We start from the raw sequence: 20,822 nt of genomic DNA, 5'->3' as shown, positions 1-20,822 counted from the left end.
TCTCTCTCCCTCTCTGTTAGCCCAGCAAGCGATTGAGTTAGACTAGCAGCTTCCTCACCTTGCCGCAAACGCAATACACCACTCCCCCACCCCGATTGCTCGCCCAGAGCTCACCGACGGCAACCCCGCCGCGAAGCTCCGCCACCTCCCCGCGGGCAGCCCCCTCCCGACCTCCTCTGACCAAATTAAGCCCACCTCTAGGTCCGCCATCCCCTCCCCATGCTAAGGCGCCTACACATTGCCCAAGAACCGGGCCACCGGCGGCGAACCGCCGCCGAGCCCACCGGCGGCTGAGTCCTCCCCGCGGACGGCCGGTTCACCCCCCCGTCAATCGTAACGCCGTTCCTTCTCCACCCCCCCTCTCGCTGGCAAGTGGGCCCTATGCGACGCCGTCACCCCCCCACGGCCGCGCCGTTCTCCCCGCTCGTGGGCCGCCGCTGGGCCGAAAGCGCCTCAGCGCGCGCTCGCGCCCGGGGTGGGCCAAAATTCATGCCCCCGGCCCAGATAAGAGGGATTCCCTTATCTTTTTCTTTTCACCCCCTTTTTCCCATTTAATTAGTATTCTTCAATATTTTATGCACCAAAAATTATCCAAATAATTTCTAAAAGATCTCATACAACAATGATGTTAGAAAATGACACACTATAATTTGTAAATCCCTGTTGATGTATTGTTTTATTGCCTGTTTTCCTAGAAGAAGCGGGGATCGTTGATCCGGAACCCATAGCCCCGGAAGAGGGACCAGAGCCCGAACTTCCGGAAGTAGGTCTTCTGTGCCAGGAAAGCTTCGACGAAGGCAAGTCCATCCTTCCCTTGATGCATAAATTACCTATTCTCTCTACTACTACCTAGGCCGGGAATCACGGGGGAATATTGCATTGTGAGTGAGAGATGGCCCGCATTAGCATATACTTTCTGGATACATAATATGGTTTGGAAGGAAGGGCAAAGTGTTTCCCCTAAAAAAGTCTCTTCTTGAAAAGTTTTGCGATGAAGGGTGCTCACCCTCATCACCCTGGGAGTGGGATGATCAGGAACTCCCTGGTTTAGGGGAGGGCCTAAGGTGTTGGCTCAGCTGGTTTAGGCGTGAGCAGAAGGATTGTCCCCTCATGTAAGGACCGGTTTGTCATTTTCACTACCTGTACTCCTTTGTCGTACAACCACTCGAGACTGTGTGGGCAGTCACTCAATCCGAACTCGTGTGGTCCGACCCCAGGGTTAAGAAGGCTGGGGAGCACCGGGAGGATAAGGAGGGGGAAAGTTTTGTCCGGTTTGGGCATGGTGGTGGCCTGACTCCTTCCGGATAACCGTTAAGGTTAGGATGCACGAGTAAGGAAAGAGATCCGGCATTCGGGTCTCGCGACGGTGAGATCGCAGAAACCGGGCTAGTGGGTAAAGTGTACCCCTCTGCGCAGAGTTGAAACCTATTCGAATAGTCCGTGTCCACTGGTATGGATGAGTCTGGTATGGTATGGCAATTAGAACTTTTTCTCTAAGTTCTTATCAAAGGAAAGGTGTGTTTAAATGGGTTTTGAAAAAGAAATAAAGCCACTGGAGCGGGAAGCTCAGTGGTGGTTGAGTTTTTGGTTACTTATAATACCATGGGAAAACCTTCAAGTAACTGCCTCTCTCTAAGAAAATGATGAGTGACTACAACTCCACCAAATTGAGCATGTACATCATAGGTCTCTTTCTCTCTACGGGAGCGGGGTGGGCTTGCGGAATACCTAGTGTATTCACCCAGATTTATTTATGTTTTTCAGCAGCCGAGGACTTCTTTTCTGCTATGCTTGACTAAGTGGGCTGTGTCTGCACCCAGTTCTGCCTGTGGCTTGGGCTAGTGTTTTTCCTACTACGCTTCTCTATTTGGCTCTCTCTCGAGCTTGTACCCCGGTATTGTAATAAATTTATCTAAACTCTGTACTATTTGAAGTAAGGAATGTGTTTACTAGCCTCTTGGGACTAGTAATTGTTTCACATTTGAGTCCCAAAGGATCGGGACGCTTCAGGTGGTATCGGAGCCCATAGGATTGGCCGTAGGTCGCAGCCCTGACCCTAAAACTTACCTTAGAAAGAAAATACCCCTTACCTCAGGAAAAGTTTTCTCTTCCCTTCCCCGGTTTTAACAAGACCCTTCTTTTCCTATTCCAGATGGAAGACACTCTGGCCATTAAGTCATCCTACTGCTCAGAAGTGGAAGGGTTCCCCCGCCTCTTGCGAAGCTGTCGCTCCGCATGGGAATCCGCAAGAAGCCGGAATACGTCTGGACGGAACATTTCGAGGGCGGAATGATAAGATGCTCTATGGCAGTCTACCTGGGGGAAAGCCAAAGCTATCCCAACCAACGTTCCTTCCAAGTCACTTTTACCGGAGTCCATTTCCTAGATGCTTGCCAAAATGTCGCCCGAAAAGCCCTCCGACAGCTATGCCAGAACTACAACAAAGTAATCATTGAAACCCCTCTTCGCTACTTTCCACCCAGCAACAAGAATACCCCCACCTGGAGGAAAAGACTTCAGGCCCTATCAGGAGGAGATCCTATTGAGAATGATCCCACCATTGTCTACATGGCTGGATACCTTCATACCCTTGATAACCAATATGATGACCTCGCCCTCCACTGCACCTCCCTAACCTCCCAGGTGGAAAGCCTGGAGCAGAAAGTCAGGGAACTTTCAGAAGAAAAAGCGTCCCTCCAAGAGAGCCTCTCGTTAGCTGAAGGCGAAGAGGCCAACACCCGTGAAGCCTACCGCACCCTCAAAATGGACTACGACAAGGTACTGAAGAAGCTCGCCCCCGCAAGGAAAATCCGCAAGAAGACCAAAAGCCAAGGATGTCAGACTGAGCGGCAGGAAGAAAACCCTCCCAGGAACCAGTCCGACACCGAGGACATGTCCCTGGCCAGCCTTGATGACCTTCTCAAGGAATTTGGGGACACTTTAGAGAAAGAGTTCGGGGGTACCTTAGGTAGCACTCGTGTGTGATAAACCTTGTGGTAGTGGTATGCTATGTAATGTAATGGCTTGATGTAATGAATAAAATAACTAGTTAAAAACAAATGGCATTTGCATAATAGCGACTCTCTTCCCATGGCAGATGGCTTCGGATAGAACCACGCCTACCGCCTCCGGGATTGGAGCAAGACTTCCTCTAGGAGCTGAGGGAGAGGCTGGCGGAGAAGGGGGTGAGACCCACCTCCCCGCACCTCCAGAACTACCACTAGACCTAGCCCAAATTCTGGCCAATCAAACCAGACTCATTGAAGTCCTCACTCGAAGTCTGGAGAACCAGCGCCCAGGCGGTGGAAGGCCCCAGGACAGGATGGGAGAATTCCTGAGACTAAAGCCGCCCACGTTCGCGGGGTCCAGCAATCCCCTCGATGCAGATGACTGGCTTCGCACAATCAAGAGGAAGTTGGACGCCATCGCTTGTCCTGAGAATCAACGTATTCAGCTGGCAGCTCATCAGCTTTCAGGAATGGCTTTAGCATGGTGGGACACTTTCAGTGAAGCCATCAGAGACGCTACATGGGCAGAATTTGAAGCAGCCTTCCGTGAGCACCACGTACCCCAGGGGATAGTTCAACTCAAGGAGGATGAGTTCCGGGAGCTAACCCAAGGCGGAAGAACAGTCAGTGAATATGTGCACAAGTTCACAGAGTTGGCCCGCTACGCGCCCGAGGATGTCAGCACCGAGGCCAGAAAGATGGCTCGTTTTCTAAGAGGGTTAAAACCCGAGCTTAAGACCATCCTCGCCAGCCAGGACTTTCACAACTTCTCTCACCTTTCCAACAAAGCTATTCAAGTGGAAAGAGCAAAAGAGGAAGAAAAGGGGCACATCAAGAGAAAGTTCCAGGTCCTCCGAGCACAACAGCAAGAACGTCACCAGAGAGCTCGACCCTTTGGGCTCCCACCCAGGGGTCCAAGCTTCCATAAACAATCTGGACCCTCTCCATCGCGCTACAGTCAACAGAGTCAGAGCTCCCATCAGGCACTCTCCGTTGCAAGCAACCAGCCGCCAGCAAACGCCTGTTGGCACTGCGGGGACCCCAATCACTTCAAGAACAACTGCCCCCAGTTGAAGGCACCAGGACCAACCTACTCCAACTCGGTGAATGGCCCCAAGGTTCCATCAGCACCCACCCCCAAGGCGTTTCCTTCCAGCAGCCAGCAGAGCAGGGCTCAGTACCAGGGCAGGGCCCGGGTCAACCACGTCGACGCTCAGGAAGCCCAGCAAGCCCCGGGAGTAGTGCTCGGTGAGTTCCTAGTTGAATTTACTCCCGCTTCTGTGCTTTTTGATTCAGGAGCATCCCATTCATTTATAGCCGCTAAGTTTGTGGAAAAGCATGGCATACCCTCTACACCTCTAGCTATCCCCTTGGTCACCCGAACCCTGGGATCAGACCTCCTGTGCAAACTCAGGTGTTCCCAAGTTAGAATTCTTTTAAGTGGGGTAGTGTTCCTGGCAGACTTAACCATCTTACCATCCCAGGGAATTGATGTAATTCTAGGAATGGATTGGCTAGCTAGGCACAAGGGTGTTATCAGCTGCGCAAGCAAGACTGTTCTTCTCATAGATCACCAAGGAAAGGCAGTTTCCTGTCAAGCCCAACCGCCCGCAAATGATCCAATGATATTTAATCTGGCAGTAGAAAGCATGTCTGTAATCAAGGAGTTTGAAGATGTATTCCCAGAAGAGTTGCCCGGGATGCCACCGGAAAGAGGAGTAGAGTTCTATATAGATCTCATTCCCGGCACCGCACCCATCGCAAAGAGACCATACCGCATGGCCCCCACTGAGTTGGCAGAATTGAAGCTTCAGATTTCGAAACTACAACAAAAAGGGTACATCTGTCCCAGTTCGTCTCCCTAGGGAGCACCCGTTCTTTTCGTTACCAAAAAGGATGGGAGTATGAGGATGTGTATTGATTATCGATCCTTGAACGAGGTTACAATCAAGAATAAGTACCCTCTTCCCCGGATCGATGACCTATTCGACCAACTGCAAGGAGCCAAGTACTTCTCCAAGATAGACCTCCGGTCAGGGTATCACCAACTCAGGATTAAGGAAGCAGACATTCAGAAAACTGCATTCGTCACCAGATACGGGCAATATGAATTCACAGTGATGCCATTTGGACTAACCAACGCACCCGCCTTTTTCATGAACCTCATGAATAAGGTATTTATGGAAGAATTGGATAAGTTTGTCGTGGTTTTTATCGACGACATCCTCATCTATTCCAAGAGTCGCAAGGACCATGAGCAGCACCTTCGAACCGTCCTCGGAAGACTCAGAGCACATCAACTTTATGCTAAGCTCAGCAAGTGTGAGTTCTGGTTAGAAAAGATAGCCTTCCTAGGGCATATCTTGACTGCTGAAGGGATAGAAGTGGACCCATCTAAGGTAGAAGCTGTTTCAAATTGGGAGCAACCATCCAACGTCAGTGAAGTTCGAAGCTTTCTGGGAATGGCAGGGTATTATCGCCGCTTTATCAAGGGATTCTCCAGCATAGCAAAGCCCATGACGGAACTTCTCAAAAAGGACAATAAGTTTGTATGGACTCCCAAATGTGAAGAAAGTTTCCAAATCATCAAGGAGAAACTTACAACTGCACCAGTCCTGACCCTACCAGGCATACACCAGGATTTCGTCATCTTTTGTGATGCTTCCAAGCAAGGCTTAGGGTGTGTCTTAATGCAAAATGAGAAAGTCATTGCTTATGCATCCCGTTTGCTCAAGCCGCACGAGCAGAACTATCCTACCCACGATCTGGAATTGGCAGCCATAGTGCACGCCCTAAAAATTTGGAGGCATTATCTGATTGGAAACAAATGCCACATCTTCACTGATCACAAGAGTCTAAAGTACATCTTCACGCAACCGGACCTCAACCTCCGTCAAAGAAGGTGGCTCGAATTGATCAAAGATTATGACCTCGAAATCCACTACCACCCCGGAAAGGCCAACGTGGTAGCAGACGCCCTCAGCAGAAAACCCTTCGGGGTTAAAGGAGCAAACTCTTTGGAAGATTGGAAGAAAGAATCAGCTCAGCTAAATGCATGTCTGGGAGACAACGGTAGCCTGGAAGTCAAGCCAAATCTAGAAGATCTCATATGCAAGGCCCAACGCCTGGACACAGAAACAACCAAGCTGATAGAAAGAGCACGAAAGGAGCAACTTCCGGACCTCAGGACAGATAATCAAGGAGCCCTCTGGTTCAAGGATCGCCTGTGCGTGCCAATGGGAGAAACACGAGAAACCCTGCTCGATGAAGCCCACAACTCAGCTTACTCTATCCACCCAGGGACCACCAAGATGTACTTAGACCTTAAGACCAGATATTGGTGGAAAGGAATGAAGAGGGAAATAGCACAGTATGTGGCCCGATGTGACACCTGCCAGCGAACAAAGGCCGAACATCAGAAGCCTGCAGGCCTGCTTCAACCCCTCCCAATACCCGAATGGAAGTGGGAAGAAATAGGCATGGATTTCGTCACCGGACTGCCCAGATCACAAAGAGGAAATGACTCCATATGGGTAATCATCGATCGTCTCACCAAGGTGGCCCATTTCATTCCAGTAAAGACCACTTTTGGAGGAGCAGCCCTTGCCCGCTTATACCTTAAAGAGATAGTCAGGCTACATGGCATCCCACGAAAGATAGTATCAGATAGAGGAACGCAGTTCACCTCAAAATTTTAGAAGGGCCTTCAGCAAGCAATGGGCACCAAGCTAGATTTCAGCACTGCTTATCACCCCCAGTCAGATGGTCAAACAGAAAGAGTCAACAAGGTCCTTGAAGATTTACTCAGAGCCTGCGTATTGGCTTTCGACAGAGATTGGGAGTCTAGTTTACCGTACGCCGAATTCTCATACAACAACAGCCATCAGGCCAGCATCAAAATGTCACCATTCGAAGCACTGTATGGAAGAAAATGCCAGAGTCCCCTAATGTGGTCCAATGTAGGGGAAAGAACACTAGAAGGACCCGACTTTGTTAAAGAAGCCGAAGAAAAAGTTGCTTTGATCCACAGAAGGTTACTTGAAGCTCAGAGTCGACAGAAGAGTTACGCAGACAATAGGCGACGGGAGCTCAGATTTGAGGAAGGAGATTTTGTTTATCTCAAGGTTTCCCCGATGCGTGGTGTCAAAAGGTTCCAGATGAAAGGAAAGCTAGCACCCCGTTTCGTTGGTCCTTACCCTGTCATTTCCCGAATAGGACCTGTGGCATACCGTCTTGAGCTACCAGAATCCATGTCAGATATTCACAATGTGTTCCATGTGTCTCAACTCCGCAAATGTCTAAAAGTACCAGAAACCCGTATCGAGGCAGAAGCAATTCAGATTCAAAAAGATCTCCAGTACCGGGAAAAGCCAGTGAAGATTCTCGACTCAGCAGTCAGAAGAACCCGCAATTCAAAAGTGAAGCTCTGTAAGGTTCAGTGGAGCAGAGATGGGGAAGAGGAAGCCACCTGGGAAAGTGAGGACTCTCTGAGGAAGGAATACCCTTACCTTTTCTTGAGCCCCGTCTGAATCTCGAGGGCGAGATTCCTTTAAGTGGGGTAGGTTTGTAGCATCCCAAAAATCCTAATCTAGGTTTGAAACCCTAATCCATCTTTTACCCCTCCCTTCATCCTCTAATTCTAAAATCCTCCCCTAAATTTTCCTTCATCATATGCATACATTTTGTTTGATCACAAAAGCACCTCACTTAGATTCTATTTTCTAAACACCTAGAGTATCTACAAAAATAATTTGTTCCAAAGAAAAAGATACAAAATGGGAAATAGGAATTAGAAAGTAAAAAGAAAAAGAGAAAAGCCTCCTCCTCCCCCTGTTGGGCCGACTCTCGGCCCAAACCCGCGACTCCCCCCCCCCCCTCGCGCGCCCGCGCTCCTCCTCTTTCGGCCCACTCCCGGCCTGCCTCCGCGCGCGCGCCAGCCCACTCCGCACTCCGCCGCCCTCTCACTGACAAGCCAGCCCCACCTGCCAGCCGCTCTCTCTCACGCGCTCGCTTCCACTGGCAGACCGGCCCCACCGGTCAGCCGCTTCGTCATCCTCCCCGCATACGACGCCCCGCCGTCCCTTCACCGCCGTCCTTCACCGCCGTCTCTTCACCGCCGTCTCCTCGCCGCACAGAAAAGTTTGGCACCGCTCCGTCCTCCTCCCCTTGATCAGCGTCCTCGCCAGTACCGCCCCGCCGTAGCGTCCCCTCGGCGGCGCTGTGCGCCATTAATGGCGGCACCGGGAAGCTCGCCGGAGTCAGGGAGCTCCACCGCTCCCCTCGCCCCCGCGCGCCTATAAAAAGCTCGCCCCGAGCCCCTTCTTCCTCGCACCAGCCTCGACCACTACCCTCCTCCCCTCGCCCGAGCCCAATTCGCGAAGCGCCGTCGTCTTCCCCCTCTCCGGTGAGTCCCTCCCCCTCTTCTCTCTCCCTCTCTGTTAGCCCAGCAAGCGATTGAGTTAGACTAGCAGCTTCCTCACCTTGCCGCAAACGCAATACACCACTCCCCCACCCCGATTGCTCGCCCAGAGCTCACCGACGGCAACCCCGCCGCGAAGCTCCGCCACCTCCCCGCGGGCAGCCCCCTCCCGACCTCCTCTGACCAAATTAAGCCCACCTCTAGGTCCGCCATCCCCTCCCCATGCTAAGGCGCCTACACATTGCCCAAGAACCGGGCCACCGGCGGCGAACCGCCGCCGAGCCCACCGGCGGCTGAGTCCTCCCCGCGGACGGCCGGTTCACCCCCCCCCCCCGTCAACCGTAACGTCGTTCCTTCTCCACCCCCCTCTCGCTGGCAAGTGGGCCCTATGCGACGCCGTCACCCCCCCACGGCCGCGCCGTTCTCCCCGCTCGTGGGCCGCCGCTGGGCCGAAAGCGCCTCATCGCGCGCTCGCGCCCGGGGTGGGCCAAAATTCATGCCCCCGGCCCAGATAAGAGGGATTCCCTTCTCTTTTTCTTTTCACCCCCTTTTTCCCATTTAATTAGTATTCTTCAATATTTTATGCACCAAAAATTATCCAAATAATTTCTAAAAGATCTCATACAACAATGATGTTAGAAAATGACACACTATAATTTGTAAATCCCTGTTGATGTATTGTTTTATTGCCTGTTTTCCTAGAAGAAGCGGGGATCGTTGATCCGGAACCCATAGCCCCGGAAGAGGGACCAGAGCCCGAACTTCCAGAAGTAGGTCTTCTGTGCCAGGAAAGCTTCGACGAAGGCAAGTCCATCCTTCCCTTGATGCATAAATTACCTATTCTCTCTACTACTACCTAGGCCGGGAATCACGGGGGAATATTGCATTGTGAGTGAGAGATGGCCCGCATTAGCATATACTTTCTGGATACATAATATGGTTTGGAAGGAAGGGCAAAGTGTTTCCCCTAAAAAAGTCTCTTCTTGAAAAGTTTTGCGATGAAGGGTGCTCACCCTCATCACCCTGGGAGTGGGATGATCAGGGACTCCCTGGTTTAGGGGAGGGCCTAAGGTGTTGGCTCAGCTGGTTTAGGCGTGAGCAGAAGGATTGTCCCCTCATGTAAGGACCGGTTTGTCATTTTCACTACCTGTACTCCTTTGTCGTACAACCACTCGAGACTGTGTGGGCAGTCACTCAATCCGAACTCGTGTGGTCCGACCCCAGGGTTAAGAAGGCTGGGGAGCACCGGGAGGATAAGGAGGGGGAAAGTTTTGTCCGGTTTGGGCATGGTGGTGGCCTGACTCCTTCCGGATAACCGTTAAGGTTAGGATGCACGAGTAAGGAAAGAGATCCGGCATTCGGGTCTCGCGACGGTGAGATCGCAGAAACCGGGCTAGTGGGTAAAGTGTACCCCTCTGCGCAGAGTTGAAACCTATTCGAATAGTCCGTGTCCACTGGTATGGATGAGTCTGGTATGGTATGGCAATTAGAACTTTTTCTCTAAGTTCTTATCAAAGGAAAGGTGTGTTTAAATGGGTTTTGAAAAAGAAATAAAGCCACTGGAGCGGGAAGCTCAGTGGTGGTTGAGTTTTTGGTTACTTATAATACCATGGGAAAACCTTCAAGTAACTGCCTCTCTCTAAGAAAATGATGAGTGACTACAACTCCACCAAATTGAGCATGTACATCATAGGTCTCTTTCTCTCTACGGGAGCGGGGTGGGCTTGCGGAATACCTAGTGTATTCACCCAGATTTATTTATGTTTTTCAGCAGCCGAGGACTTCTTTTCTGCTATGCTTGACTAAGTGGGCTGTGTCTGCACCCAGTTCTGCCTGTGGCTTGGGCTAGTGTTTTTCCTACTACGCTTCTCTATTTGGCTCTCTCTCGAGCTTGTACCCCGGTATTGTAATAAATTTATCTAAACTCTGTACTATTTGAAGTAAGGAATGTGTTTACTAGCCTCCTGGGACTAGTAATTGTTTCACATTTGAGTCCCAAAGGATCGGGACGCTTCACTTTTCTAGGCATTAGGGGGAGATTTCGAGTACCAAAAAGAATGCCAGGAAATTATAATGAATGCAGTAAGCATTCAGGCTCAGGATCACGTACTAAAACTGAACCTTTGGGTTCGAATGATTTGCAAGAAGTTGCAAATTGACTGCCTTATGCATTTACTATGAGGTGTCACTCAAATTAATCCTATGTGGAAGTGCCAGAAAGAGTGGTTAAATGGAACACCACTAAACTCCCTATTACAATGATGTTGTAAATAAGAGGGGGAGAAGTATGGTCACAAATCCTAGGATTAAGATGCTTGCAAGCTAATGAAGGCTAGACCTTCTGAGATAGTAAATGCAGACCATCTATTTGTTGGTAACCAACATGGTGTTGGTGGACACCTAAAGGATATTGATTATCCTGTGAATGGAAGTCATTCACAACCTAGCTCAGTGCGCACTGATGAGGCTAGGTTATCGGAAGCCCTTGATTCTCGTTTTGGGATTTCACGAGGAATCATAAGGGTATATAAAAAATGACTTCATGTCAACTGGAGAATTGTGTTATTTAAAAGCTACGAGTGTCGACACATACATCTCAGCAATTGTATATGCGCTCCAAGTGATCCAAAAGTCTATGGCCATAGCAAAGCATGAGTATGCTCAAACTGGATCTTGTTGAGTGATACAATGTTGCAGAGATAGCCTTGCTCACCGGAAAGAAGTGTTAACTTATTTTCACTTCAAGGTATCTTACTGTGGATACAAGTTTGTTTTCATGGACTTGGAAACAATGAGGTGGTGAGAAAGCATGGCTAGTAGCAACTGGGTTTATACGCAAACCCAAGCATTATTTTAATGCTATAAATTCTCTTCTACTGTGAGTAGTAAAATTTCGATACAATATTATGGGCAGTAAATTATCTATCTGTGCAGTTGATAGATGTAGTGACAACATGTGTATATGTGGTCACGGGATTATGGTATTTATGGAGTCTTGAAGGATTCCAAATACATAATCACCAATCACAAATTTGTAATGCTTGGAAGGTCTTTGTGACTTAGAGCATCCTGGTCAAATATGGTACATTCGACCTAGTGAATTCTTCCTTCTGAAAGGATACACATAGAATGGTATGTTCAGTGTAAATATGTGCAGCATATTTTAAACATACATTACTTATCGACGGAGTTCGAGATAGAGGATATGAATTGAAAGAGATTTTCAATTCAAAGTAAAATATCTTGAGTATCTTGGATACAAAATTGTCTATATCCAACATATATTGAAGAAATTCAATATGAGAGAATCATTGTTATTTGATTCTTTCTGATCATGAGATGTGCTATTGTATCTTGCAAGAGCATCCGGCCGGATATTGCTTTGCAAAGACTTGCTAGCTAACAGCACATGAGATCGAGTTATGATCTCCAGGTGTACTCATGCTCTCCTTATGTTTGGATATACTGATCTTGGATATCTATAGAAGATCCCCAGGTACAAGATCAATGACATACTTCTGGTAAGTTGGACCTACTGTTTGATATATGTCGATCAACAGAGATTAATGGTCACTTACACACATAATGATATACTACATACTGAGGGTATGTGGTGGTCATGATTTTCTATCACTGACCTTATTATCTATAAAGATAATATTACTTTGTGTTGTTTAGATGAAAAACAAGTTACGAACTAAGTCTCTACCTTACTCCACATTTTAAATGTGTTTGAGAGCAGGTATAGGATGACTTAGTGATTTGCAAAGATCAGGGGGAGTTTCCTCTTGATCGAAAGAACTTGTTTATACATCATGTTGTACTCTTTTCTTCGCATGAGTTTTTCCCTGCTTGGGTTTCTCATTCAAAGTTTTTAACGAGACAACATCAACACAAGGCCTATGTCGTATCATCTATTTTTTCCGTAGAGGTTTTCGAGGATGATACATTATGACATAGCTATTATTGTATTTGAACTAGGATATGAGTTTATCTCCCTAGAGTTCAAATGGATCAATAATAGAGTATGACTACTCTCCTTATTTTTCCCACTGGGTTTTTAAGGAGACTCAGCTGATATGTTGATTTCTCAGATTTTCTGGCAAGATTATCTTGGAGAAATATTAGTCTGAGTTATATGTCTCATCATTTATTTTCCCCACGGGGTTTTTGAGATGATGGCTATAGACATATTATTGTTCTTTGGGCTAGAGGTCCATTGGAGAACAATATCGTACCATGATTCAACTGATTCACCGACCATTATCCATAAGGATAATTGAGCTTGTGTTGTTCAGATGGAAACAGGTTATATCAGGAGCAACATTAATAAACATATTGCTCCTAAATTGTTTTATCCCCATGACTTCAGGAAAATGGAGATATAAACATCTTGCAAACAAAGTCTTGTGATAATCTTGCTGATCTATTCACAAAATCTCCACCATACTCAACATTTTCAGAAATGTGTTGATGTGATTGGTATGAGAAGACTTAAATGCTTGCAAGGATCAGGGGAAGTAATTCTCCATGATATTTGACCTGTTTTGATCCATCATATTACACTCTTTTCTTTGTATGAGTTTTGCCTTGTTAAGGTTTTCTCATCCAAAGTTTTTAATGAGGTAATATCAACTAAGCTATATGCTTCATCATTGATTTTTTCCTAAAGGGGTTTTTACGAATGATGATTACAAGCATATTTTTCTTTTGAAGTTCAATGTGAGTTTTACTCATGATCCAAAAGCATTATGTACTCCTTGATTCTATTATTCTCTCTACTTCTCGTTACCACTGCCCCAGCGTACTTCGTTAGCATTAGGCCCACCGGACAGCGTGTAGCCAGCAAAGTCGACCACCTCCTCTCACCGCACGGCACCACGTGGATCTGACAGGCGGGCCTTGCCATCTGGGCCCTGCGCGTCAGTGGAGGGACGGTGACTTCTCGCAACGTGAAGGCCGGCCCACGTTGGCCCAGCCGTCCAACGTTGTCCATCCACCCAGCTGTAATTATTCCTGAGAGAAAAAAGGGTTTGGCCCTCGATGCCGTCCTATCCACGGGTTTGCCACTCACAAGGACGTCTTATTTGTTCTTGGGAAGACTATCGATTTAATTTTTATTCGAGGTAATTTTTTATATTCATACATACGACCCTCCGTTCTGAACACTTGGGTCTTTGGCTGTTAGTTAATTATTCTGGACAAAAATTATCATGCTCCGAGAGCAAATATTTAGAAGTAAAACTACGAAAGCTCAAGGGGTAGAATGCAAAATCCAAGTAGTGAATAAAAATGTCACAGCAAGAGGACGACAAAAAGAGGGCAGCTTCCGCAAGATCTACCTACGCCTTGCGATGTGTGAGGACTGGAGAAGACCCCGCATCAGTCAGGCACCACCACCACCACCTTTTTAGTTGCTGCCTCCAGCGTCCAGCCACCCTCCCCAGGACATCCACCCCGCAAGTTTGGCACCACCACCTTCTCATCACCTATCCAGGACCAGGATCGACGACGAGGAATCAAGCAGCCAGCAGCGACCGATCGAGACGCAGCCCTGTGGCTGTGCCGCTGTGGGTTGGATCCGGCCGATTCGACAGCACGCGGCACCTACGGATGCCCCACGCACCCGTCTCCTGAGAGAACTCGATCGATTGCTTCATGGGGAGCGGCAAGGCGTCGTCTCCGCCAGGCCCCACTGCCGGCGGGCGCGGCTCGCCGCCAGGTGCCGCCGTCTGCTGCATGTGCGGCGACCGCGGCCTCCTGCCCGAGCTCTTCCGCTGCTCCGCCTGCTCCGTCCGCTCCCAGCACACGTACGTGCATCCATATCCATCCACCCTATAATCAGTTCTTTTTTTACCTTAGTGCGCGTCGTCGTCGTCGTCGTTCGTGTCCGTACCTGCGGCCGATCCCTAATTCGATCTGCACTCGCAGTAGCGTCGATTACGCTACTTATGAATATATTTAAAAAAAATCCCCATCTATATCTGCTTGTGATCGTGCGCATCGGGGGTTTAATCACTTTATTTGGGCGCTTTTATTTGTGAATCGAATCGGGGACAGATACGTGCGCTAGCTGCTTTGGCTTTCTTAGCCCAAGCACTATTCCTGACAGTTTTAGAAATTACTCCCATGAGTGCAAAAATGCGTGGTTCTCCTGCACATTCTCAAAGATTTAAAAAAAAAACTGTTGAATTTGGAATATAATCTTGAAGAACGACGACCACACGATCTAGCTTCTTTGAATCTGGAAATGCCCACCACACGATCGAACTGATAGTTCATGAGTTGATGTTAACCTGCACAGCCTTTTTTCCAGGACAACACGTGAACCGCCTGCACAAACTGCTCATCAGCGCTAGCTATTCCCTCAATCCCTCCCCCCGTACGTCAGAAAATATCATCGTCTGTGTACTCACTGTACTGCTACTTCATCTGATCTCTGTCTCCCATCCTTTTCCGTACGTCGCACGTCCTTGTACTCATAAATTATAGTCATTTAAACCTTTTAAATAAAAAGGGTTCAAGCATCGGTAAGTTCAACAAAATTATATAATAAAATAATAATAATTGTGATATCAAATATATATTATTAGATTTTTTTATCAATTAAAATTTTATAGTACAAAGATTTGATGGCATAAATGTTTATAATTTTTTTCTATAATTTTAATTAAACTTGAGATACTTTAACTCTGTGAAAATGTTAGAACGAATTATAATCTGGAACAGCGTGCTGTCACCAAATTGTCAAACGAACACAGGGCCTAATGCACTCGCTCGACTTTATTTGACCCGAATCCAACAGCGGCACTGTTTATTATCTGCGGGTCTTAATTAGTGTGAATGTACGTGTTGACACCTCATAATTTGCATGCAATAACGTATTATGAGATCATCTGTCGTCTGTGTTAACATTCTGCTGTTCACGAACGTATGTATGTACGTGGTCGGGTACCCAGATACTGCACGGATCGGTACCCGAAGGTGGAGTCATACGGCGTCTGCAACTGGTGCCTCAGGGCGGACGGGGGCGTGGCTTCTACTTCTAACTCGCCGAGATCCGCCGGCAAAGCGGTTGTCCAGCGCCCGGCTCCTCACGGCGGTGACAAAATCGGCAGCGGAACATCACCCAAGGCTGCCGCTCGTGGCGACTTCGCGTCTTCCAACCTGAGCAAGCCTATCAAGAAGCAGCCGCAGCAGCATGCGCAGAGGCTGTTGCTGCGGCGGTCGGCGTCGGACCTCGGCAGTCGCGTCGTTCGTACCGACCACGACGCGCCGCCTTCGCCCGGCGTTACTACGCGTGGCAGGCCGAGGGTCCGGAGGTACAAGCTCCTGGAAGAGGTGATCACTAGCTAGCTAACTAGCCGTACCCGGGGCGTGTGTGTTGTGTATTAGGTGTAAAATTAAATATACGTGCGTTTAATTTGTGTATATATATCTACTTAGCTACATCTAGGGGTAGACACGGCATCTCTTGCGGTGCTGCCATGCATGCATGGAGATCGAGCAGTGTGTACGTATGTACTACGTGCTGATCATCTCAGGCGTTAATTCATCACCATGCATCAGGGTGCTCGCGTCGTGTTGTACTTGTACATGAGGAATAATGTAGTGCTTGCTACCGCGCAGTTCGATCATGCGAGATGTGCAGCTTTGATCGATGATCCCTATCTACTACTCTCTGTTAGTACGTCAACCAATTAACTGATTAATTTATGCAGACGTTTTTTTCTTGAACACAAACAGACGCACACCGTACCTCTGCATATAAACAATAACAAGTGAGCCAGCTGCACTACTACTAAATTTAACATACTTTTAGAGGCGGCTAGGGTAGCTAGGTTTTCAGAAACAACGGCTGCATCGCCCACCTCTATGTGCGTCAGTACTCAGTATACACAAATCGATCTCATCAACGGTGGTTTTACCCCCCTTCCCTTCACTGTTAACTTTCCGCCTGGGTGGTGTAAATGGGCCAATATTGGACAAAGAATAATCAGCACCGACTGATAACCTACCACAGTACTGAGCACAATTGAGACTATAAATATGTCAATCTTTAGTATCGGTTTATGACTCCAACCAATACTAAAGAGATGCCTTCGTGGCTCGAATCGGTATTAAAGAAGAGTCTTTAATACTAGTTTGTGACTCAAAAGAGAGACACCAACCAAAACCAAAGTGTCTAATTTTTTTGTTTATTCTATTATTTAAAATTTGATATTTATAGATATTTAATACTCCCTTTGTCCCGCTGATTAGAGCATATAATTTTTTGGCACGGTCTTTAAAGCAAAACATTGACCATTCATATCTTTTAAAATATAGCATCAATAAATACAAAAATGCCATCATTTTAAAGTACTTTTTGTATATGATACCAAATATATAGCATGAATACTATATATATAGGCTAAATTATTAGTCAGAGATCTAAAAGGTTGGCTTTGTCAAATAAATGCACTCCTTAATGGGATAGAGCTAGGGAGTTGTCGGCGTTTCGGACCCAGGGGACCTTCAACTGAGCCGACCAGTGAATTTATCGCTGCGTGCCCCTGCCCAGATGGGTTGGCGCAAGATGGAACACAAGGGGGAATGCGGCTTGTATTATCTCGCACCGGGGGTGCTCGTAGTAGGGGTTACAAGCGTCGAGAGAGAGAGAGAGCAAGAACGAGAGAGAGAAAGTCTCGCGGCAGTCGTCTTCTCCCGCCTCGCGCCCCTCACGGAAGGCCCTGGACCTCCCATTTTATTATTAATAATGTAATTTATTTTCTAAAATACATGATTTAGGGCTTAACGGTTGCATCCCAATTTGTTTTTAGTGCCCTAAACACTTTAAATGGTGTAGTATTTTAATTTCTATGACACTATTTTGAGGTACCTTATTGAAGATACTCTAAGGACTCTATTGGTGCTTCTTTCTTAGATATTTTCTTCTTAAACTATTGAGAGCACTTAGAGGGGGGTGAATAGGTGATCCTATAAAACTTTAAACTTAAGCCACAAAACTTTGTTAGACGTTAGCACAGTAATCGCCAAGTGGCTAGAGAGAAGTCTTAGCAAAACACAATAACCACAAGAGAACAATCACAGAGATGACACAGTGGTTTATCCCGTGGTTCGGCCAAGACCAACGCTTGCCTATTCCACGTTGTGGCGTCCCAACGGACGAGGGTTGCAATCAACCCCTCTCAAGCGGTCCAAAGACCCACTTGAATACCACGGTGTTTTGCTTTTCTTTTCTTAATCCCGTTTGCGAGGAATCTCCACAACTTGGAGCCTCTCGCCCTTACACTTGAAGTTCACAAAGAAACACGGAGCAAGGGAGGGATTAGCAACTCACACAAGTCACAAAGATCACAGCAAATACGCACACACAAGACCCAGACTTAAGCTCAAAAGACTAGCACACTAGAACGGAGCTCAAATCACTAGAATGTCGAACAAGTGCGCAAGAATGATGTGTGAGTGATCAAGAGTGCTCAAGGAATGCTTGGTTTTCTCCTCCATGCGCCTAGGGGTCCCTTTTATAGCCCCAAGGCAGCTAGGAGCCGTTGAGAGCAATCTGGGAAGGCAATTCTTGCCTTCTGTCGCGTGGCGCACCGGACAGTCCGGTGCACACCGGACACTGTCCGGTGCCCGATTTCTTTCCTTAACTAGCGCAGCCGACCGTTGGCAGTCAGAGAGCCGTTGGCGCACCGGACATGTCCGGTACACACCGGACAGTCCGGTGCCCCCTTCTAGCCGTTGGCTCGGCCACGTGTCTCGCGCAGATCGCGCGGCCGACCGTTGGCCCGGCCGACCGTTGGCTCACCGGACAGTCCGGTGAATTATAGTCGTACGTCGCCGGTGAATTCCCGAGAGCGGCCACTTCGCTCGAACCAGCCTGGCGCACCGGACACTGTCCGGTGCACCACCGGACAGTCCGGTGCTCCCAGACTGAGCAGAGTCTTGGCTGCTCGAGCCAAGATAATTCCAATTGGATTTTTCCTGTTTCCAGCACTTAGACACAATACATTAGTCTCTAAAACAATGTACTAAGTCTGAGAAACATACCTTTATCCTTGATTTGTACTTTGTCCACCATTTTACACTTAGGCACTTGTATTGGACACTAAATCACCAAAATACTTAGAAATGGCCCAAGGGCACATTTCCCTTTCAATCTCCCCCTTTTTGGTGATTTATGCCAACACAATATAACGCAAGTAGAACAAATACATAACCAATTCAAATAAGAACTCAAATTGTTTTGATTCAAATTTGACATATATGGATCACTCTTTGCCACCACTTGGTTTGTTTTTGCAAATCAAACTCAAATTTCTATCTCTAAGTCAAACACACATGTTAAGACATAAAGAGAGTCATTCCAAGAGATATTGATTCAAGATTTCAAAAACTCCCCTTTTTCCCATAATCAACATTTCTCCCCACAAGAAGCCAACTTTTGACAAGAGAGACAATAAAAGAGTTTTGACAAACCAAAAGCTCTATTCTACTATTTTCAAAATCTCTCAAGTGGTAGCTGATCCATTTATCGCTTTGGCCTTTATTTTCTCCCCCTTTGGCATCAAGCACCAAAACAGGATGAATCTTGGCCCTTAAACCCCATTGCCTCACCAAAATCTTCAATAAGAATACAAAGGCAATAAGATTACATGAGATGAACTTGGAATAAGTTACCCTCTCATCGGAGTGCAGTGGAAGTCTTTCATGGTCCAAGTCCACCTTTTCCCTTTCAATCCTTCTTTGAGACTAAGGCATCAAGCTCAAGCACATGGTTAGTCTCAAAGGGTCAAGTTGTAACACATCTCCCCCTAAATATGTGCATCACTTTGCAAAAGGACTTGTGAGGTCCAGGGAGTGTTTGTACAACTTGAGCACCATAAGTAAGCAACGAAATACATAAGGAACATGATCAAAGGCATAAACACATATATGCTATAAATCAATCCAAGTTCCGCGAATCTAAGACATTTAGCTCACTACGCAACCTGCAAAAGGTCTTCTCATCTAGAGGCTTGGTAAAGATATCGGCTAGCTGGTTCTCAGTGCTAACATGAAACACTTCGATATCTCCCTTTTGCTGGTGGTCTCTCAAAAAGTGATGCCGGATGTCTATGTGCTTTGTGCGGCTGTGTTCAACAGGATTTTCCGCCATTCGGATAGCACTCTCATTATCACATAGGAGTGGGACTTTGCTCAGATTGTAGCCAAAGTCCCTGAGGGTTTGCCTCATCCAAAGTAGTTGCGCGCAACACTGTCCTGCGACAACATACTCGGCCTCAGCGGTGGATGGGGCAACGGAGGTTTGTTTCTTAGAATTCCATGACACCAGGGACCTTCCTAAGAATTGGCACGTCCCCGATGTACTCTTCCTATCGACCTTACATCCAGCATAGTCGGAATCTGAATATCCAATTAGGTCAAAGGTAGACCCCTTTGGATACCAGAGCCCGAAGCAAGGCGTAGCAACTAAATATCTAAGGATTCGCTTTACTGCCACTAAGTGACACTCCTTAGGATCGGATTGAAATCTAGCACACATGCATACGCTAAGCATAATATCCGGTCTACTAGCACATAAGTAAAGTAACGACCCTATCATTGACCGGTATGCCTTTTGATCAACTGACTTACCTCCTTTGTTGAGGTCGGTGTGTCCGTCGGTCCCCATTGGAGTCTTTGCGGGCTTGGCGTCCTTCATTCCAAACCGCTTTAGCAAGTCTTGCGTGTACTTCGTTTGGGAGATGAAGGTGCCGTCCTTGAGTTGCTTCACTTGGAACCCAAGGAAGTAGTTCAACTCGCCCATCATTGACATCTCGAATTTCTGCGTCATTACCCTGCTAAACTCTTCACAAGACTTTTTATTAGTAGAACCAAATATTATGTCATCGACATAAATTTGGCACACAAAAAGATCACCATCACAAGTCTTAGTGAAAAGAGTTGGATCGGCTTTCCCAACCTTGAAAGCATTAGCAATTAGAAAGTCTCTAAGGCATTCATACCATGCTCTTGGGGCTTGCTTAAGTCCATAGAGCGCCTTAGAGAGCTTACACACGTGGTCGGGGTACCGTTCATCCTCGAAGCCAGGGGGTTGCTCCACGTACACCTCCTTCTTGATTGGCCCGTTGAGAAAAGCGCTCTTCACATCCATTTGGAACAACCTGAAAGAATGGTGAGCGGAATATGCTAGCAAAATACGAATGGACTCTAGCCTAGCCACAGGAGCAAAAGTCTCCTCAAAGTCCAAACCTGCGACTTGGGCATAACCTTTTGCCACAAGTCGAGCCTTGTTCCTTGTCACCACCCCGTGCTCGTCTTGTTTGTTGCGGAACACCCACTTGGTTCCCACAAAATTTTGCTTAGGACGAGGCACCAGCGTCCAA

General features: G+C 47.4%; 1 protein-coding gene across 1 annotated transcript; it reads left to right on the top strand.

Annotated features, from left to right (window-relative positions):
* The first annotated feature begins 13,769 nt into the window (after window positions 1-13,769).
* Window positions 13,770-16,064, top strand: LOC100276596 (uncharacterized). Its single transcript, NM_001150346.1, is given in 2 exon segments — window positions 13,770-14,237; window positions 15,387-16,064. Coding segments are annotated over 2 exon segments (549 nt in total). The 5' UTR covers window positions 13,770-14,085; the 3' UTR covers window positions 15,784-16,064.
* Window positions 16,065-20,822: the final 4,758 nt, after the last annotated feature.

This window comes from Zea mays, chromosome 9 (assembly GCF_902167145.1).
Source record: "Zea mays cultivar B73 chromosome 9, Zm-B73-REFERENCE-NAM-5.0, whole genome shotgun sequence".
NCBI classification, from domain to species: domain Eukaryota; kingdom Viridiplantae; phylum Streptophyta; class Magnoliopsida; order Poales; family Poaceae; genus Zea; species Zea mays.
Note: the sequence above shows the minus strand (reverse complement) of the source record. Positions and strands in the feature narration are given on the sequence as shown.